The sequence below is a fragment of the Plectropomus leopardus genome, chromosome 12 (genome assembly GCF_026936395.1).
Source record: "Plectropomus leopardus strain MGB_pleo_1.0 chromosome 12, ASM2693639v1, whole genome shotgun sequence".
Lineage (NCBI taxonomy): Eukaryota > Metazoa > Chordata > Actinopteri > Perciformes > Serranidae > Plectropomus > Plectropomus leopardus.
In genome coordinates, this window is record NC_142187.1 from 8,773,750 (window position 1) to 8,796,507 (window position 22,758).

At 39.4% G+C, this 22,758-nt stretch overlaps 1 protein-coding gene and 5 non-coding genes across 7 annotated transcripts in view; 1 reads left to right on the top strand and 5 right to left on the bottom strand.

Moving 5' to 3' along the window:
* The window catches only part of LOC121951295 (inactive double-stranded RNA-specific editase B2-like), a 33,494-nt gene that overhangs the window by 617 nt on the left and 10,119 nt on the right, over positions 1 to 22,758 (top strand). The window contains exons 1-3 of one of the 2 annotated variants that reach the window (XM_088085088.1): positions 2,394 to 2,645; positions 16,445 to 16,531; positions 17,960 to 18,903. In XM_088085088.1, the coding sequence (XP_087941214.1) occupies positions 16,456 to 16,531; positions 17,960 to 18,903 (1,020 nt within the window). In that variant the 5' untranslated portion in view covers positions 2,394 to 2,645; positions 16,445 to 16,455. Of the gene's footprint in view, positions 1 to 2,393; positions 2,646 to 16,444; positions 16,532 to 17,959; positions 18,904 to 22,758 lie in introns of those variants that run through there. The other variant, XM_088085087.1, reaches the window with a different exon arrangement.
* trnas-cga (transfer RNA serine (anticodon CGA)) lies at positions 7,922 to 8,003 on the bottom strand. Its single transcript has one exon. It is a non-coding gene; the product is annotated as a tRNA-Ser (tRNA).
* Positions 8,314 to 8,395, bottom strand: trnas-cga (transfer RNA serine (anticodon CGA)). The gene has a single exon. It is a non-coding gene; the product is annotated as a tRNA-Ser (tRNA).
* Positions 8,815 to 8,896, bottom strand: trnas-uga (transfer RNA serine (anticodon UGA)). Its single transcript has one exon. It is a non-coding gene; the product is annotated as a tRNA-Ser (tRNA).
* Positions 9,774 to 9,855, bottom strand: trnas-uga (transfer RNA serine (anticodon UGA)). Its single transcript has one exon. It is a non-coding gene; the product is annotated as a tRNA-Ser (tRNA).
* Positions 11,003 to 11,084, bottom strand: trnas-uga (transfer RNA serine (anticodon UGA)). Its single transcript has one exon. It is a non-coding gene; the product is annotated as a tRNA-Ser (tRNA).

Genomic DNA, 22,758 nt, shown 5'->3' on the forward strand with positions numbered 1-22,758 from the left:
AAAAAAATATTAAAAAAAAAATAAAATAAAATAAGAAGAAGCTCTTTATTGGCTCTTGGGTTTGCTCTCTTGTTTTGGGGAAAACAGGGTTTAGCCTGTCTTTTACTGTGGCCACTGAGGCTGAACTAAGATCTGCGACAGAATCAAAACTCCTCTCTGCATAAAACTGCAACTCGTAGTAATGTTATTCATTGCAGTCAAACTCAACTCAAGTCAAATCTAATGCATTTATATACAACTTGGAGATGCATTGTATTGAAGATGGATCATTTATCAGCTACATGTAACCAACATGCCCTTTGTTATCCTTTGATCATTGATTAAAAAAAAAAAACTAAACTCAGCCACACTAGCAGCTCGGAGATGCTGTAATTAGGACCAGTAGTCCTTTAAGCTAAATGCTAACATGCTGATGTTAAGCTGGTAATATGTTAGCATGCTATATTTTGCTAAGCTTAATACAAAGTACATCTGAGGCTGATGGAAATGCCATTTGTTTTGCAGATATTTGATCATAAACAAATCTTTGAACTGATGATTGTTTTAGAGTACACTCAGACAGTTTGCTTAAAAATATATATATTTTTAAAAGTTATTGGAATCGAACCTGAAGGGAACATGAATGTATTGGCACAATTTCTTGGACGAACTACAAAACAACAGTATGCCAATAGTCAGCTGTGGACTGAATATATAAACAAAGCAACTTGTATTAACAGAAAGTTCTGCAGAAAGTTGACAAATGTGTTCTTTGCTTCCGGAGATAAATGATAAAATCCTGTGTTTACCTGATATTCAAATCAGTGATGTAACAGTGATCGTCTGAGGGCCATGAAAAAAAAAGTTCCAATAGTGTCAGTATTCATTTATATATGCTCATCTCACAAACTCTTACTTCAAAAAAGACCAACCAAGTAATTCAGCAGCTCAGCTGGTGCTACAAAAGTCTCATCAATCTAAAAATACTGTACATTCAGCCTCTGTTTATTCTCTATCATGTAAATGAAATGTCTCATCGTGATGCGAGCTATGGTAATCATAATTACAGTGGTCTAGGCAACAGGTCAGTCTTTTAGGATTAAACTGGCATTGTTCTCCACATGCTAATCCCCAGTAAATGCTGCAGATTACTCCGTGATGGCTTTTGTATTAACTCAAATGGTTATTCAATGTGCGCTAAGCCTATTCTACTTTCATTAATGGCCCATTGGCCTTTTTTGTACATCAGTGCTAGAGCGAAAGAACGTCCTCTTTGAAAAATCATTACTGCTCAAATCCCACTATTTTAGGACCAGAATGCACTTTGCTAATGCTTCCACTGTATCCAACAATGAGCTGTATTTCAATGCCAGCTGTCTGAACAGAAGGTGGCATCTTTTTCACAAATGGCTGACGTCCCTGTTTACAGTGAAGCTCTCTGAACACACAGCAGGAGGAAAACTCATTCTGTATGACTGTTGCGATTTCTCTTCATTTAACAGTAATTCATCAAAGTTGAAAGTTTATCTGTTGCATCGAGGGTTCATCTGCATCAAGTCACCCACATTTTCACTGTCTTTGTGAAACGTTCTTAGGTTGTGTTAGAAGAGACCTCTGCAGGCCACTTAAGCACATATTTATTTTGTGTAAAACATGATAACATTACATTGTATAGTAAAGTAATACAACAGTTTCTAAATGAAAAAAATCAAAAAATGAAAATATATTACAAAGTTGATGCAGCTACTGTGACGTCATTCATTAGTTTGTGGACTACCCTTTTGAGCCCCATGTTTGGTATTCTGGCCATGTGACCATATCTGGGTAGACCTGATATGACACCACTGAGGTAGCAATTTGTAAAGCAGAGGTGGCCAAACAATAAAGTATTTATTATGCTTTATTGTCTATTTTACTCTTAATGGGACCATGCTTAACAAAATGAACATCAAGAAGACGCTACAGATTAAGACAAAACACTCATTAGGAAAACAATTACTGAGGCAGTGATGTACTGGAGTCCTGAACGCATTAGCAACATTAAGCTAGCTAAGTAAATATTAGCTAATTCTAATGTTATTTACGCCTATGAAAAAAATTAAAAGGTCAGCTACATACCTGATGCACATACTAGGAACTCTGTGCTCCTTGCTTACATTAACCGCAAAAAAACCCCCAACCGTTTTACTTCTCGAGTCCATGTTTGTTGTTTCTTTTCTGACCAGAGAACATGAACGCATCTTTGTCGTAATTATCACTGCAGCGCTGGGAGGTCCGATATTTCCGTTAAGCACGTGAAGGCAGCATATGACGCAGATTCGGACTGGAGCGTTCATGATGTAGAAGTTGGAGACGACCTCTTTATGTAATGAAAATCGCCATAAGATATTAATATATATTAATTGTGTAACAGTAGGTTTGTTGCGGTGGCAGGGCATGTGTTCTCCTCCACTTGCGGTGCGAGTTCACGTCGCGCGCGCCCGCGGCTCTAGGCTATGCAGTCTGCTCTCAAAAGATGCGCCGGGAACTTTCGCCTTCGCGGTTTTTTTTTTTAACCCAGTTCTGAAAATAGCACATTTTAAATGTTTCATTTGCAAACGTACAACTGAGGAGAAGAATAAGATGTCAAACTTTAACAGACACCTGTCACGGTTGCACCCAGAAAAGTAAGTGAAATGCTTTCGTTAGCTCGCCAGCTAAGGCTAACATTAGCCTCTGAAATGACTGGTTTAGCCCAGACAGCAAGTAAACACATGGCTACTTAACATGCAGGATGGCATTTAACTCGCCATGTGCATTCTTGGTATCGGACTTTCTGGAAGGAAGGCTGTTAGACCTCACTGTGGGATAATTGATTAACGTTATATTGTGTTGGTGTTGTAAGTTCAATAGTCGAGTGGTGTTACAAGTTACTGTCTCACATTCAGCATCATTACACTCTTGCCATTACACGCCATTACTGTCATTAACAGGGGGGCTGCTTCATGTCGGTTCATATATTCTGTTCATGGCAGACATTTGGACATGTCAATATAGGGAAAGCACAGGTATTTTTTTCAACATTAATGATGGCTGCATTCCACTTAGGGTATATACTAGCATTGTGCATGATGGCTCACTTGAATATCTTACTGGAGCACTTAATGTATGCTGAGTGGTTAAGGCGTTGGACTCGAAATCCAATGGGGTTTCCCCGCGCAGGTCCAAACCCTGCTCACAGCCAGTGAAATACTGAGTGATCACTCCTGCAGCTCTCAGTTTCTTTGATTGAGTGGTTAAGGTGTTGGACTTAGAAATCAATCATCATTTATATTATTTATGATATCAGTTGTACCTGATATCAGTTTTACCTGTGACTGTTGAAATGTCAAAATGTCTGCTGTGAAAAAGGTATATTATCATGTTGTTGTTTTATTTCTGGCATGGATTATGGTGTTAACTGCATTATTTAGAACATTGTTTCTCAGCCCTGGAACTCAAACAGTTGACCAAATGGACCAAAAATGCATTACTACATTACTACTATACTTACTTTTTAAACAGTGAAATTAATATTATAAAGATGCCATGAGTAGTCATGGTTTGAGCTAAGGAAAACTAATAAGGGCAGTTCTAGTTAAATCCAGCTCTTTGAGTGTGCATGATGATGACTAGGACTTGGTACTCTGACTGAGGCAATGGTGACTCGACTTAGGCTTTTCTTCGGTGACTTGGCTACAACACTGTACTGAGGTAATAAATGAAGTTAGGAGTGTCATTTTCTCAAAGACTTAATACAATCATACTTCTTTATGCAACCAGTAGAGTCGCCCCCTGCTGGTCATTAGAAAGAATGCAGATTCAAGGCACTTACACATTGGCTTGCCTTTTCAGAACAAGAGAAAACACAATTCCAGGGTTTTAAGATATAATGAAAACTGAGTAATACTGAAACAGAGAGAAAAGATGTATTAACATGTTTAACTGCCTTAATGTGTACATATGATTTACTGTGGATTATTAACAGCTGCAAGTCTTGTCACTAACAAGTGAGGGCAGCCAGTGAGAAATTGATTCTCCAACTTGAGGGGAACTATTAAATTATTTATTATAAGAATACCAGAAGTTGCATAGTATCACCAAGTTCTTTCTGGATGCAGTTTAACAGAAATAATCAAGGTAAACCCAATAACTTCATCTTGTATTGAGCCTAAGACTCATATGTTTCTGTACAAGTGGAAAAATCTTAAGTTACTGTGAAGTTATTTCACTTTTATTTAAGAAAACTTCTGTTCAAATTATCGAAAAGGAATAGTTCAACATTTTAAAGAAATGTGCTTAGATGAATGGTGTAGGGTTAAATATTTTTGTATTTTTGTACAGCACCAGGCAAGCTGTTTCCCCCTGTTTCCACTTTTTATGCTAAACTAGGCTAACCCTTCCTGACTCCATTACATTCTTAATAAGTTAGCTTTGAAAATGCCAGCCTGACTGGGGCCTAAAGCTTTTCACAACAGAAAGACTCAGGAAGCAAAATGCTAAGCTTAACATCTATCATTCACACTGAAATAAAGTCATTGAAGTGCTGCTGCTTACTTTAAAAACATGCTGACCTGATGGAATGGAAAACAAAATTACAATTGTCACATTGTTACAGAAAACTAAACTTCTCTGCCCTTGTTAGGAATTACTGGACAAAGTCTATTGAGCACATGACCATAATGAAATGACTTTGTTATAAGGATTTTTCTCTGTGTACAGATGACAGGAAGAAGTTATTGCTGGCTTTTCAGTTATTGCAGCCATTTGGCTGTAAAATCCCCTTCTGCTGGCTTTTCAGTCTAAATTTAACAAACTGTCATTTGTTGGCTGTAAAACTCAGTCGGAGAAAACATTTGATTGTCCCGCTTTCAGTGCGGATTATGATTCTCCAACATGGAACAAACAGCTGCTGTCTGTGATGGGCCTGTCAGTGATTTTCTGATGACACGTCATGCGTTTGGACATATCTGTATATTGGATGCATTTTGGATAAGTGAGCTCCATCGTGCAGTCAAACTTAGTGGGGCATGTCAGTGTGCAATTTCACTGATGGATTCTGCAATCTCCACACTTCTATGGGGCTCTGGCTTCATGAAAACATTAGCAATATGGTTTGTGTACCCATTTAACTTAATTGCAGGGATGCTTGGTGGGTAAAGTGCAATACTAACTCTGCAAGGGTTAGGGGTCCCATTTCCTCTGCGTATCAGTGTGAAAGGAACTACTGCTGACACTGCTAGGGTTTAAGCTTTGATCTCCACTGGGGCTGAATATGCTAAAAAAAAGTTACATATTTAATAATTGTCCCTCTTTTTTGTTTCTTCTTTCCATCTTAACTGGAAACAGATATACCCAAAAATATAGAAACTGAATAAGACACTAAGTCCTTCATTGCACTGCAGACACAGCGGTTCAGTTGTTGGACTTTTAAGTTGCATCATGTTCCAGTAACAAGCACTCAATTTCCTGCATTCTGGTGAGTTTGTATGCACCAATTTGTGCCTTTTCTGCATCAATTTATGGTGTCTTTAATCTGATCAAAATAAAAGTCCTTTGCTACTTTCATGTTTTATTGGGGGGCAACAAAGGCACATACTCTAAATACTGAGGGGGACATGCCCCCTGCTTCCCCCATTGAAATCTGCACCTATGTCAGCTGAAATTTCCAGATCCAATTCCAATAGCACCAACCGTCAATTAAACTTCTAACCTATTGTGAAGTTTAAAGAATGTCTTCTAAAGAAACATGTTCCCTGTTAATTCCAGCTTGTTATAGACATTATTGTGCACTTGACACTGAAACAGGAACATGGTCTTGAATTGGCACACATTTTCATGCCAAGCTTCCAGTATCTTTTACTGCTGACTGGTGATTTCTTCTATTCTAATACTAACTGTTGCTCAGAGGGATCTTTGTCTCGTTCTGCCCTTTCAGTGGTCAGTCTGGTTGAACCATTTTACAGCATTTTGTTCTCGATGTTCACATAAACCCTTCATAGAAAATAAAATCTATTTGTAAAAATTATTTTCTGCTATCTAAAATCATGAAGGACCATTTAAGCATATCAGGTTGTTCTCAGGAATCTGACTGGCTCCAATCAAACTTTTAAATGGCACGGTATCCTTACCCAGAACTTGAATAGCTGATGTAAATATAAAGAAGAAACTGAAACATTCAATCCACAATTAGAGACGACTGAAATCCAATCTTTCAAACCTAGAAAGTGATAGGAAAGCAGCAGGAGAGGGCATTAAAAGTTGAAAGAGGTCATCGGCAACAGTCAACAACCTGCCATAGATTACTGCTGTCATTGTTATTATCTCTCATTGCAGTTTCATTGCACATTGCCATATGTTTCAGGCAATGAGTTCATCACTCATTTCCAAATAATGATAATCATTCTGTTGATTTGAAAGCAGACGTTTAGCTTATTTGCTTGAGTGTGATTTGATTTACTTGCTGCACTGAATTTAGACTGAGAAAGGCTTTGTGGGTCCGTACTCACTGTGCAAAAAACAGGACATTTGATAGAGATCTGAAGTTAAATCACAACACTCAAGCAACAATTAGACAATTAAAAAATGTACAAGCAGTAGGCAGATGACGCATACTTGCAAATGTGTTTGAATGTAATGTTTTAAAAATCAGATACATTTGGAAACGTTTTGAAGTTAGAATGTCTTGAAATAATAGAGACAGTTAACGCCGAGGCATAGTTGTAATTACCGTCCTGAGTGTCAGTGGGAATTCTCAGTATACTCCTCCACTTTTCCAAGACAAACCTCTGTTCTGCCTGAAGCAACTGAGGAGATCTTGACTCTGAATCTATTGTTGTCTCAACTCTGGTTGAGGTCAGATTTAGGTTAAGCTGTTTACATGAACTTTTTATTCCCTGTAGCTGAGTTTCCTTGTTGCCAGTGCCACAGATATACAAATAAATTAACAAACTTTTATTCCTGCCAGCTTGAGATGCCCCATCAGCAGTGCAAAACTGACAGATTAATGCAGAACTAGGAATGAAGATCAAAATAGTAACATTACTAGGGAGAAGGGCTGCTCTGTATTTATTTCTGTGTGTAAAAACTGAAAATGAAAAAAAAACCCTGAATCTTTGCCTCAAGTACAGTAATGTGCAATTTATTATTTATTTTATTTAATTGTTTATTTTATGATTCCCAAAAATTTTGTGAAGAAAGAAAACCAGCTTGCGGCTAAATTTCTTAAAGGTAATAGGTGACAGTCTTGGAATCTCAGACAAAGTTTTTCCAATGGACTTGAATCACAATGTGTCCTGGTTTCCAGATATGCAACTCTAATAAAAGTGCCACTGAAATTACAGCCTTAACCCTTTGAAACTTGGAGCAATATCACTTTTCTTGTGCTGCTTTCAGACACCTTTCACAAGTAATTAAACCTTCGAACCCTGAGCAAATTTGTGTGATTTCTTCCAAAAACGTAGGAAAAAGGCAGTGAGCAACTTGGTCAGACATATCCCACAAATTGCAAGAAATTTTGATTTAGAACATTATTTTTTAAAAAGTCAAGGAAAATGTCTTAGGGGGGAAAGAAAAAAAGATAGAGTAAAACTGTATTTATAATAACACATTTAAAATTTTGTAACAATATTACATTTTTAAAAAACATTTCCATCTTTCCTTGTTTTTTTTCCACTAAAGACTCGGGTTTTTTGTAGTATTAGGAATTCAGTATGCTTAAAACAAAGTATAACATTAGTAAGCAAAGTACCTGTACTAAACAATGCTCAGTCTTCACAGAAACATCGCTGTTCAAGGCAACTATCACTGTGAGTACAGTTTGAATCTGCATGAGGAAACCCCATTGATTTCTGAGTCCAACACCTTAACCACTCAATCATCAAAGAAACTGAGAGCTGCAGGAGTGATCACTCAATATTTCACTCGCTGTGAGCAGGGTTTGAACCTGCGCGGGGAAACCCCATTGGATTTCGAGTCCAACGCCTTAACCACTCGGCCATCACAGCTATTTTTCCTTCTGTAATTCTCCTGTCTTTCCCCCAGTGGGACCTGTATCTCTATCAGCCACCACATTGAAATCACTTGCAGGTGAAGAAAATAACATTGATCAGGTTCTCTGGTGTAGTTACAATGCAATATCCTGGGAAACATTGGGACCTTACATTCAGGTGCAGGCATTGTGGATGCTGCTTGACATGCACCACCCAGCATTAACACAGCTGACAATGGCACCTTTTGCATTTTTTTGAAACTAACCATTGTAATGCAATTGTACAGTGGTGTTACTATATATTGAAAGCTATCAAAGGTAGACAACGCTGTGAGCAGGGTTTGAACCTGCGCGGGGAAACCCCATTGGATTTCGAGTCCAACGCCTTAACCACTCGGCCATCACAGCTGTTTTTCCTTCCTTATTTTCATGTTTCTTGAAGATTTACTCACTTGATTTCAAGGTTAACCTCTTTGGTTTCGTCCAGACAAATCCTGTGTTTGCCCCATTTGGACCTGTATACTGATCAGTATAGAGTACTGATCAGCTGTGTGATCGTACTCTATACCTGCATCAGTGGAGGGCAGGCCCTGAAACAGATGTCTTTGTATTTGTTGCACTATTAGTTTTCCTGCCTGACCATAGAATCAAGGTTTACACTGTAAGGACACACAATATGGGGAATTTGTAGACCAGATTGATGCCTTTAGCATTTCCAGAAAAGTTTTTGTTCTGCATTCTGACGTGTTTTGACTGTGGCAAGCAACCATCATTTGGTAAACAGGGGTCAACCAACATAGAAAGAAAGTTGTGTTATGATTTGACTACGCTGTGAGCAGGGTTTGAACCTGCGCGGGGAATCCCCATTGGATTTCAAGTCCAACGCCTTAACCTCTCGGCCATCACAGCTATGTAGGTTTCCATTTCATTGTGAGTTTTCTCAGATTTTTACTTTCTAGCCAAACCTTTTTGGCTATGTTCAAATTCATCCTGTGCCTGCCCCATTTGGACCTGTATAGTGATCAGTCACAACATTAAATTATGTGTGACCCTACACCTGCATCTGCAGAGGACAGGCCTCTTTGTGTTTTTGTTGCACTTTCAGTTTTCTTGCCTGATATGTATTGGCTGATTATATCCACGTAGCATTTTTTCTTTAGCAGAAAAGCTGTGTCAGGGAGCTGGGGAATGCTTCATCCCAGCATTTAAGAGAAAAATGCTCCCAGCACTTTTTTAAAGGATTTTTTTTAAATTATTTTTTAAATTTTTCTATGACAACAATATCTTGACATTAGTATTAGCTTGTAAGCTAATGTGACACTATGTCAACAGAGGGCTGACTACACAGGTAACAACAAGCTAACAACTGTACAATGATAAAAGCATATCACACACCAGCAACATCCAGTGTCCGCCAGCCGCTCTCACAAACAAGCTTCTCTGTCTAGCTAGTGGCAGTGACATCACCAGTGCCTTTTTAAAAAGTTCAGAGATTTTCAACCAGAAGCAGCTGCTTGTAAAAAAGGTGGAGCACTCTGAAAAGAGACACTGGGTGCAGTGCTTTTTCAGCCACAGGTAGCCACACATACCTGCTTCTCATAGGGAAGTATTGAAGAAAGGACACAAGCTCCTGATTTACACTGTGAGTAAACACATTACGGGGAATTTTGAGAACAGTTAGATGGCTTGAGTCTTTTCTAAACACTTTTTGTGGTGTGATCAACTGACAGGGACCAATTGACAGATGAGTCAGTCTATACAGAAATTAAGCAGCAAAGTTAAGTCACGCTGTGAGCAGGGTTTGAACCTGCGCGGGGAAACCCCATTGGATTTCAAGTCCAACGCCTTAACCACTCGGCCATCACAGCTGGGTATACCTGTAACTTTCCCTGTGTTCCCCCCATATCCACCTGTATACCAATGAGCCACAACATTACATGATGTGCAGCTGTACCCTATATGTGCATCTGGTAAGGGCAGGTCCTGGATCATATGTCCTTGGGTACATCCCATTTCCTTATCCACATCTTCGCATCTCCCTTACTTGCGTCTCTTCCTCGTGTCTTAGTGCTGTCTTTTTAACACTGCAAATTATTTTATTCATTCATTCATTTTCCATAATTGCTTGACCTCGAAAGGGTCGCGGGGGAGCTGGAGTCACTTCCAGCTGTCATCGGGCGGAAGGCGGGGTACACCCTGGACAGGTCAACAGACTCGCCGACACGTACAGACAGACAACCTTTCGCGCACACAGTCACACCTAAGGACAATTTAGAGTCACCAGTTAACCTGACCTGCATGTCTTTGGACTGTAGGAGGAAGCCAGAGACCAAGGAGACAACCCACGCTAGCTGCTCTCTGGGTATACGTGAAGATATCACTGTCAGCAGAATTCAACATGTCCTCTTCCATAGGACAAAATAATGGACGGTCATGCAGCACTTCATACAACTCTTTGCAAGATGGCCAAGTTATCAGCAAAACAACCACCGTGTCCTGCATTGATGATGTAGTCCTTGTCAGGCTGGGTCAGGATGAATAAGCATTCACACCTCAAAAGATACAGTATGTGCACAAATGCATCACAGACAAACTCGGCAAGTGGTTTTAGTGATCGGCTTACAGTGTCCTTTGTGGTCATTTATGCTTGTTCTTAGTGACCCACGCAGACAAGGGGAGAACATGCAAATTGGACTGAACCCCGTTCCAACCCGGGTTCGAACAGGGGGCAACAGTGCTAACCACAATGCCACTGTCCATGCAATCGTTAACTGATATCTGGTCATGGGGGTGTGTCGGTCGGTAAAAGACATCCGTGAAGCCTGCCCTCGTGTATCCTTACTTCCCTCTCCTCTGAGAGCCTCCTCCCTCCTTGGCTCCTCTCTCCTCCAAGTGCATTTGAGCAATTGGTCTTGATTGGTCTTAATTGTAGAATTTATACTGCAAGTACAAGCAACCTTTGTATTGTATTCAGGGGTCTATCTATGTAGAAATAATGCTATTAAAGTCAGTCATCGCTGTGAGCAGGGTTTGAACCTGCGCGGGGATACCCCATTGGATTTCAAGTCCAACGCCTTAACCACTCGGCCATCACAGCTGTTTTTGTTTCTACATCCTCACGTATCTTGAATTTTTAATCCTTGGCTGTCTCACCAAATGTGTTTTGTATGGTTCAAACAAACCTTGTCTTTGCCTCATTTGGACTTGTATACCGATCAGCCACAACATTAAAATCACTTACAGGTGAAGAGAATCACATTAATCATCTCATTACATTGCAATATTCTGCTGGAAAACCTTGGGTCCTGGCATACATGTAGATGCCATTTGACATGTACCACCCACCCAAAGACCATTACCAAGACCAAGTAAACCCCACATGGCAATGGCACTCCCCGATGGCAGTGGCCCTTCAAACAAATGCTCGATCAGAAGGTGTCCCTAGATCCCAATTCAGTCAAGCTTCTGGAAAATATCTGAGCCCTCACAGATTTAACTATGGGGTATATAACAGTACTGGACAACAAGGGCCCCTCTCACAAGTGCAACTAACACCTTTGGAAGATCTGGTTGTCAAGTTGTCAATGTGTAGACGAAACAGCCCAGATCACTTGAGTGTGTCGGTCTCAAACTGGGGTGCACAAACAATAGGTATGTGATTGGAGCATGACTTAAAAGCTGTTCTGTTAAAATGAATCTGCTGATTGTGGGAACTGTCAGGGAAAGGACAGACAATAATGCAAAATGATTTGGTAACCGCCAGCTGTATCACATCTCCACATGGTGTAGATCCCAACCGAGTAGTTGGAAAATGAACCAATAAGAATGTGACCTTATACTCAAGGACCAAATGGAAAAGATTGTGATATCATGAGAATAAAAAAAGGTAATAAAGATAAAAAAGCTGTTCACACTATGAGCGGATACTGTATTGTTAGACAGCCTTTTTTGTCAGTTTTGATTTCTGAAATACATTGTTAGTGAACATTTTGCTGATGCATTCATTATTAAAATTTTTGTGATTTGCCAGATATGTTAAAACGTATTTGCAACATCACATTTATTTTATATATACATAAAGAAGACAGGGCTGCTCGTAAAAAAAAAAACTCAAAGTAAAACCATGAACCTGAAAATTAGCATAGTAAGTCCTTTTTAAAATCTCTTTTAAATTTAAAAACTTTACCATTTTAACAGATGTTACACAGACTACTTTAACAAAAGTTTGATAAATGATGTAATAAGTAAGAAAGGTCAAGAAAATCTTATTAAATGATGAGAAAATAATAAACCAAACATCTACTATTACAAATATCATTACTGATAGCGAGGGGGTTGATAGAGAAATGATTCCAAAAAGTTTCCATATTTCTTTGCCCTTGAGAAAAAGACAGTCCACATTACAAGTAAATGAAACTGCTTGCCATTAATTACGCTTAGCAAATGAGATTATCCACAGCTGTCAGACCACACACACACACACACCGGACAGCTTCTCGCTTCCCCCCTGCCATGCCTAATTTCATTATTCTATTAAATAAGGTTCATTAACGGTGGCTGGACAGAGAAACTTCACTTCTAAGGTTTGATAAACACAAGCATGGTGGAATATGAAGCCATGCAAGCTTCCTGTTCTCATTTCAGCTCATCTCTTTGTCTCTATTTTCTTTCATCCAGCACATTATAGTCTTTTGATTCCAAGTGACTGTTCTGTCAAGATAGTGCTCAGTGGAACTTTAACTTTGTAGAGGTCCAAGCTAGCTGACAGTGTTTTGACCTTTCAGTTGTACTGCATTTATCCGTGCTTGAACACAAATACCAAAAAACATATATAAAAAATAATTGTGGGGCAGTAGTTGATGAGTGTGTTACAAACATAAGCAGAAAGTTGCAACACATCACCAATCTCACTTGTTTCTATTAGATTTGTGTTTGGTTTTTGTTACTTAACTTATACTCGTCACTTAAATTGGTAGGTCAGAAGCCACAGTTATTAAATCCAAACTCTCGCTAGCTGCTCTCTGGGTATACGTGAAGATATCACTGTCAGCAGAATTCAACATGTCCTCTTCCATAGGACAAAATAATGGACGGTCATGCAGCACTTCATACAACTCTTTGCAAGATGGCCAAGTTATCAGCAAAACAACCACCGTGTCCTGCATTGATGATGTAGTCCTTGTCAGGCTGGGTCAGGATGAATAAGCATTCACACCTCAAAAGATACAGTATGTGCACAAATGCATCACAGACAAACTCGGCAAGTGGTTTTAGTGATCGGCTTACAGTGTCCTTTGTGGTCATTTATGCTTGTTCTTAGTGATTTCCACTTGTTCTTGGATCACCAAAGATGCATGTTGATACCAGGTAGCTTATAAACAAGCCTTCTGTGTGACTACACTAACGTTACTTATACGTGAAAGTGGTTTTTAAGTATTTTGCTCTCATTTTTTATTTTAATTTTTAGTGATCCAACATGATTGAGTGCATTTTTTGCTAAAAGGTTCACAAGTATTTTGACCTTCAAAAATGTAAAAAACAAAGACCTTTACATCACCAGTGTTGCACAACAGCAGCTGCAATTTCATCTCTAAATTGCTGCACACACCCCAACCCCTTTTTTTTTTTTTGCAGATTTGCTTGTGCGTAAGATTACAGGTAGATTAAGCAAATAATTTGTCATGTCTCAACCTGGTTAACCTCTTCTTAAATTAAGTGTAAAGTCTAGTACTGCAATTCACAAATGGGTGTGAGTTAATGAAGTGCTCCTTGAAAGAGAGAGTGTGTGTTTACGAGCAAGGGGGAAACAGTGAGAGATGAATGAAAAAGTGAAAATGACAGAAAGTGTGGGACGGTGCGAGGAGCTCAGCCGATGTAACGCAAAGACAAACACAGTTATTATCTTTTTCATCCCAAAATAAATGGCCCCATTAGCTGTGATGGTGGAGGTCATTAAAACACCTCCAACCTCCACCTGCCACTGCCTTCAGAAGCTCCAGACTCACATCATTACATTCACACCCCGTCTCACAGCTCTCGCTCATATCTACCCACCACTTAATGGCATCACACGCCTAATATAACTGCAAGGTGCAAGGTTAATGCACAATAGTTTAGTGTGCACTCTTCATTATTCTAATGACTTTTAGTTTGCATTGCTGTGCCCTCCAGAATCACCAGTCACCGAGGGTGAAAATGGGCCAAACAGGCAGTAAAGTTAGCCACCAGAAAACATGCATCTTATAATGATTGTTTCAGAGGTAAAACTTATTTAATACAAAAAGCTTTTTGTATTTTTTTAAAGTAATCGTCATTTTACAGTTTTAGTGAGGTTCATAAGATTTTGATGAGTTGTGCAATATCAGCTTGTCACAGTTTTTCTGAACTGATTTTATTTGATTTATGTATTTTCTAGTTGTATTTTGCCAGTACTGTTGAGAATTTAGAAGTTTTAAATAATTTTTTTCTGCTTTAAGGTAAAATAAAAATGAATTATTTATCCCAAAATGCTATACAATTTGTCTGGAAACAATTGTAACTAGTATACAAGTGCAATAAAATAATTATGTCTCAGAATGGCTCATTATTTTAATGTTGGTCCATAATATATTTTATTTGCAGCAAGCAGCCATTAATATTTCATAAACAATAGAAATCAAATATAATTGCCACTGCAGGTCACATTTCTCTGCATTTATGTCTGTGTGTGGAGGATATTGTGTCCCACATGCACTGCTAAACTAAAGCTGGTTAATGGTGGCAGGGCAAAAGATAAATCTAACTGGGGAGAAATGGGGCCACTGGTACAGGGGCCAACAGGGATCATCAGGTGATTTATTACAGTGTTGGAGCAGTGGGTGTTTTTTGAAGCCTTATCCCAAAATCTAAATATACTGAAGATATGGTATACTGTTAGGATTTTGGAGAAAGGGAGGAAATGTCTGCCTGCAGAAAGTTTCAAGAAAGAAAATTGTTAATAATTGTTAGTGCTGCACAACATGTCCTCTTTCCATGCCACGGTGGATGGATACGTCCTGGTAATGAAATGTAAGTTTGTCATCAGGACAAATCACCAGCAATAAACCCACACAACGCTACCAAGGCAAAGATAGTTGGTGCATTTTACACCGAATGAGGACTGTTCATTTTGTCCAGTGTTCAAATTACACTTAGGTTTTTGGATGAGCCTTAGTTTTTGCACGTGACCAAATAGTTTTGGAGAGAAAGAGATCTTTGTGGGATATTTTTGCTTTTGGTAAAATCCTCCTAAACAATGAACACTGAAGGAATTATAACCTGGAGAAGTTTCAGCTGGCTGCAATCTGCAATCCTCACCGCTCTATGCCACTAAATTCCCAAAAATCTTACCCGTTTGACCGCTTTAATGGTCACAGTTTTAAATATGTGGTTAACGTTGTGAAACGATAGCAGTTGCACTAAAACTTTGTGATTAGGTTTAGAAAAAAGATCATGGTTTTGCTTAAAATAAGTATGTTTGTGAATAAGTTAACCTAACCTGACGTTATTTCTGATATATGTCACATACGTCACGTGACATAGATCACATGATGTGACAAACTACAGCATACTACCTTAGGTCCATTTTTGGTTCGACACAGGACATTAACACCTATCTTAGGAAAGTTCTGTGTTTGACCCATCCACCTACCGTCCGTCATACCTTAAGTGTACTTGGTCGTACTTTATACTACGTCACCTGCTTCCCTCTTTCCTCCCATAATAATTTCTGCGGCCACTGGATTTAATAATTTCTGCCTTACGAAAAAGGTAAATATTTGTCGTAATATCTGTGAAAATGCCCTTTGTGATTGTATTTTGGAGGACAATCTCAAAAAAAGGTGAGAGGTTTTCTCCAATAGCCTACCTAATTGGAAAAACAGCTATCACACCACAGATGCCTGTCTTTGTTAAACCTTCAAAGCACTCAGCAAATCTGTTGAAATCTAATGAAAAAACAATTGTGCTCAATTCAAAAACTGTGTGACCGGGTTAATAAGACAAAGCTTTAAGTCCCTTGATGCTTCCTGTCTGAAACGTCAGTCCTTATCACCGACACCTTTCAATTCCCCCGGCTGGCGCCATGCCACATTTCTGTTTGTTTTCACTCCGTTCATTTAAGTGGGAACTCTAATGGCCCTCCTGGCCTCACACATTACATTTGCACTATCACCATAAATGTGTTTACGGCAGTCCATTTCATTACTTTTATGATTGAGAATGAATATAAAACTATGCAGTATTATGCAGTAAGTGTTTAGAATTGTGACTGAAATTGGACTCATTTTACAAACTCAAAAATGTCAGAGATGAATTGCTTTTTATTTATGAGCACATGGTTGTGAAATATTATCTTTACATGTGTGACATATATGATGTTGCATCATGCTCTGGAGAAAACGCTCAAAGATTTCATGCATTTATGATGCTGTTTTTCAGGACAGAGCAACATGTTATCAACCCTCATCAGTCCCATACGACACTGGAATACTGGACCGTCTTTAGCCGAGGATGCTGACAATTCAAGTAAATCCTTTGCACCCTCCTTGCACTATTAAAAAAAAATGTTGTTTTTTTTATGCCATTAAAACCGAAGTTTTCCAAGTTAAGCCACCATCGACAGATTACCATAACCATGATTCCACAGGGGCCCAGTCACCAACACACATTGTGCATTATGTTGAAATTATGTTGATTATTTTGGTTGCCTACAATTTATATATCCACTTCACAACACACACATGTGGCATATACTTGTTGCATTTGTGGACATGTTAGCAGCGTTGCTGGAAGGATGTCAATATCAAGTTGGTTGGTCCACATTTTTGGTCCAGACTGAAATATCATATAACAAACAACTATTAGACGGATTGTTTGTTACTGACTTTGGTGATTTTCTGACTATTCCACCAGCCTCTTTATGAGATGTACATTTGTGGCTCCACAGCTGTTGGATGAATTGCAATGACATTTTATTTAGTCATTCATAAGTCTGTTGGGATGAATTATAATAACTGGTTTCCTTTAACATTTCATTTACCAAGAAATTTCAGTAGGTTTGTTAAGATGCAGTTACCAGGGTAACCAGGTTACAGTCGGCTTTTTTTCTTCTCACTGTAAACGAGAAACCCAGGTAGAGTGATACTGAACTGGGGAGTGATAATTTATTTGCAATGTATACAGGTTGCAAGATTTCTCATTGGGTTTGGAAGAAACGCGTATGTTTAGACAGGGAAAGCAAACAGCATAGGGGCTGGACGAAAGGGGAAATCTTTACACAGAGCTACATGTTCTTGTATTTAAAATGATTCTGTTAAAAGACAAAGGTGAAAAGAACACAAAGTCTAAAGTTAGTTTTGTTGTTCAACAAGGAAGCCATTGTTTCAAACATAAAGTTGGAGGTAGGAGGGAAATCTGATAACTGATCTATTACATGCATATTCATATATACGTATTTAACCTGGTTACTTAAGTACATGTAAACACACTGTATGTATCCAGTACTTTGATTTCTGACCAAATACCTGCAAAACGAATGGCATTCCCAACAGCCTCAGCTGTGTACTAAGCTTTGTGCTTAGTGGAAAAGTTAGCATGCTTAAACATTACTTTTTATGGGCCTTTCAGACCAAGCATAACAACAGCACCACTGCGCTCTAAAAAACATTTTTTCTAATGGCTTGTGCCATGCCACAATGGTTTTTTGCTGCATCATGTAAAGTGCAAGCACTGCCACAGTGCACAGCTGGTGAGCTTGTGCTACCACTGTGTCTTAAGTTAAACGTGGTTGAAGTTCTCAGTCTTCTCAGCTTACACCATGCTTGGTTTAAAAGCCCCATTAGATGATAAACATGCTGATGTAAAATTTACCTCACAAGTACGGTGTCACAGAGCAGCCATGTGGCTCTTTGTTTGTGATTCAAACAAAAAACCTGTTTTTTTTCTTGTTAACAGGTACAAGCAGTTTGGAGGTGAAAGAGAATCAGGATGATAAAAGCCAGGTGGACTGTGACCTGCTACGAAAGTATCATCCATCAACTTTTTGCACAAGTTTTCCCAAACACAGATCAAGACCTCTGAAGAGGAAGTGGCCACTGGTGGATGGAAAACCACCAGTCTACCAAAGCCACTTGAGTTGTAAAAGAGCAACCTGGGCTGTCACTCAGAAGAACGCACTGGTGCAGCTGAATGAGTTGCGACCTGGTCTGCGGTATGAGATCATGTCAAAGACTGGCCCGCTGCATGCTCCAGTGTTTTCTGTAGGTGTGGAGGTGAATGGCTTCCACTTTGAGGGCAGAGGACCAACAAAAAAGCAGGCCAAAATGAGGGCAGCAGAACTGGCTCTCCAGTCATTCATTCAGTTCCCAAATGCCTCCCAGGCTCACTCCACCATGGGGACCTTCCCCAGCACTCATGCGGATTTTACAGCAGATAAACTGGACATCCCTGACTCATTTTTCAAAGAGTTTGAACCATCACTGCGTGAAAACTGTGATCTTCTGCACTGCAACACGTCAAAAAAAGAGGTTTTCTCCAGCATTTACAACCACAGAAGACTTGTGCGCCTCACACTGGACTTCTCCTCAACTTATTCAAAAAGACAAGCTCTTAGCACCTCACTGTTAGAGCGCCTCAGCCCAGTGGCGCTGCTCAACGAGCTGAGACCAGGACTCAGGTACATGTGCCTGACAGAGAGAGTTCACGGCAGGCCAATGAGGAGTTTTGTCATGGTGGTTAGGGTGGAGGGGAGGATGTTTGAAGGTTGTGGTCACAGTAAAAGGCTGGCGAAGGCTCAGGCAGCAGCAGCCGCCTTGCAGTCTATTTACAATATAAGTCTGGGACCGGAGAGGAAGCTCTCAGGCCTCCAGGGCAGCAGATCCAAACATCAGCTACCTCAGGTGAGTAGGTCAGTCTTTTGTTCCTACACATACATATTTTCCTCTTACCTGCAGCGCTATTGATCACCCTAAAATGTTTCGGTGTGAGTTGCCAAGTGTAGAGATATTGGCTGTAGAGATGTCTGCCTTTTCTCCAGTATAATGGAACTACATGACACTTGACTTATGGTGCTCGAAGCAGATTTTTTTTTTAACTCAGCAGCAATGTATCTTTTCAGAAATCATGGCCTAGTTACTCAAGATAATCCAAAGACCTTGTTGTGAGCAGTTTTATGGAGGGACTGCATAGGATGCTGCATGCTACATAGGAATGTAGCAAACTACGCCCACCAACTGTATCATCATCAAATGCATTTACTCATGGATGAAAAGCTCGGCCTTCTGACAGCGCTGAAACATTAACGCCGCCCTTCTCGGCTGAGCTGTAAGGTTAACTAGCTCGGTGGTCCTCGCTGAGCTAACAGTAGATACACGCTTCCTTCTGCGCGGTGATACAATTGGCGGATGTAGTTTGGAAGAAAGACAATAGTTCCTACATGAACAACTGCTTACAATGTCTGTGAACAACATCAAAAACCAAGTGCCATCTAGTTCCATTATATTCAAGAGAAATGAGACATCTTTATGGCCAGTATCTCAAACACACGGCAACACTCAACAAAAACAAATATCTAGATGGATAAATAGCACCCCACGTAAGAGGAAACATATTTTTGGCGTGAACTGTCTCTTTTACGTGACACAGCAAGGAGACCTTTCAAAGGGTTTTATGTTCTCAGCAATGTGTGTTTCACTGGTCTGTGTTGATAGCAGTTGAGATTTGCTGGCAAGACAGTTTTGTTGATTTTAGACGTTGATATCTCCACAGTGGCTGAGCAGATTTTTAGCATTTAAATTGTATTTGAAACATCCATCTCCCTTTGTTCCTTTTACCAGTCTCTTACAAGAGGACTCTGGGAACATAGGGATGACCCCTGTCTCTCAAATTATTTAGCTCACTGTATGGCCATACACTCACACTAGTATTACATTAGTTACTGGCCTGATAAAAATTAGGTGACAATGAGACGTAAATCCTTTTGCACATTATGAATTATGCTTCAGTTGTCAGAATATGTTTGTACGCAGAAGGAAAGAAGGAAAATACAGTGCAATACGGCAAAAGAGGCCATTAGAAACAATTACCTCTGACTTTTTATGCAATGCCACCATTGGGTCAAGACTTTAATTTGTCCAGTGCTTTGTTTACTTTAGATATCATTTGCCCAGTGTTTAACCGTATGGGTGACTTTCTTAATGTTGTTTATTTCATTTAAATATTGCTTTGTCTCGTCTGTTATGCTATATGTAATAGGGAATGCAATCATTTTTATGTCTAACTCCCCTAATAGTGCTTCTGACCCCCTTAGAATCACCTGTTTTTGCCCTCAATTACTATTGTTTTGAGTCCTGAAGTATTGCAATTACTAAAAAGTGAATCAATTAAAAACAAAACCTGTACAACAAAGAGCTTGAAATTAGACATTATTATAAGGCTGTTCTGCAGTGTTGTTTTTCTGTCCATTTTTAGCCAAATGTCTGGTCAGCATTTTATTCAGAATATGGAGAGAGGAGACAGACTCAGTGAAATATTGGGAAACATCAGAATGACACTGACTTCGCCACTTATCTCTTTAGCTTTCGCCAGTCTTCTAAATGGTCTGGATAAATGGGTCTGAGGTGCGTCGTATGCTACCAAATGGAGTGTGCCGCACATCAGCATGGCCATCATGTCCTGAGGCCTGAGAGCTGGATGGTAGTCCTGTATGCATCGTCTATAGCATCTAAACAACTTCATTATGTCTGTGAGCCTCAGAGAATTGTCTTCGACGTCTTTTGCTGTCGTGCTTTATGAATACAAGAACATTTGTCTCCAGAGATCTGTCTCCACGGAGCTGAAGGGGGTGACTGAGCATGGCTAATGCAGATCCACACCGTCATTCAAGTATGCAAAGGAATATGGAGTTGTCAGACAGACATGTAGATACTTATTAAACCCTTGGGTGGTGGGTGGGGGGTTTATGAGAGACATGCAGAGTGCAACTGAAACATTTTGGATGAAAAAAGAAGCATTTTGATGCTCCGAATCTGATCAGAAGGGTGATTTCAGCCCGCTTTAGGCTGACGCGCCAAAACTTAACAGTTTGCAGAAGCTTCCCTCCTCCTCTTTGTCTAGAAGATGATTTTTTTACAGCCTCCCCGACCGATCATTTACCATCATCCTCCCTTCAATATGAACTGTCTGTCAGGCGGCGTGACGCATTAATGAACATTATTACAGCACATTAGGGATGAAGGAGGAGCGGCAGCAGACCGAGGAGATAGAGGTGGAGAGGGAAGGCGGTGTGAAGAGCATAATAATCTGACGGATAATTGTTTAACACACCTATTACACACGACCTTGTGCCACTGTCATCCAGAAAATGTTGAGCCAGAGAATTTCACTCCAAAAAACCCTGAAACACCTGCTCTCCCAGAATGAGTGGAGGTCACATATTGATTATATTTGTGGGAGTTTGGGGTGATTAATAATGTGATGAGTTTAATTTCTGCACATATATTACACATGTAGGACCTTCTTATAAACGTGGAAGTCTCCTCTCGTTTTCTCTGAGAAATGTATGGCAGCCACCATGTTCTCAGACACGTTAAGAGGAAGCTTTGGCACAAGTCAGGTGTTACAACAAAAAAGTATGTGGTTTGGAAATGTCAGCTTTCTTGAAGACATTCCCTGACGATGCAGCCGACATGTCAAAGTGACAGGGGGTTCCAAAGTATAATCCCGCCACTATAATATATCCAGTTTTATTCCTTGCATAATTAAAGCTGCATGAACAATGACATCCAAACCATATTTATGGGGTATTTTTATGATGCGGATGATCATATATGAGAGTAGAGTAAGTTTAGACAATAAATGGAGGTCTAGTTTACCCACCCATCGCACACACATTTATCAAATATAAATTATTTGCAGCTAATACTGGACTCAATTCAGACTGTCAAATATTTCATTTGCCTTCTCCAAACTGAGGAAAGAGACTGAGCAGTGTCATTTTCTATTCAGCAGTTAGCACAACTGATCTATCTATCTATCTATCTATCTATCTATCTATCTATCTATCTATCTATCTATCTATCTATCTATCATCAAAAGCATCACTGGCCCTCCTCCTATTATATAATATATATATGTATATATACATGTATAAATATATATATATATATATATATATATATATATATATATATATATATATGTATATATACATGTATAAATATATATATATTGTTAAGTCTCCACACACTTGTTTTATTGTGATGCTCCTCTTGGCATTTCGGTGAACCTTGCTGCATATAGCAACTATCTGTAACTTCCTATAACTCCATAACCATGTCAGGCCTCTAAAAATATAATTAAACATCTTTTGACGAGTAGGAGTGTGACACCTCTTCCTCTGCACACTGGGCTGGGGGATTTTTGAGTGAGAAAACTTTTGGGCCATTCTTGACAGACTGTCAGATTTTTTTGGCCAACCTTGTAGTTGTGGCCCAGGCGAATGTCACAGTTGTCGGTGCATCCCTGCAGACTCTGTTTCAAAGTTATCCATGTTATTTGTCTGTAAAAAATGACAACAGAAGAAGTTACAATATCTTCAGGTTTAAATATAGATTATATAACAGATTGTAGCATGCAGTTTCTCCAGACAGCTTTTATGTAAAGCGTAGGAATGTTAAAAAAAAAAAAAGCATGATTGAGTTTTTAGCAGATGGATAAAAATTCATAAAAGGAATAATTATCCTTGCTTTATTTGG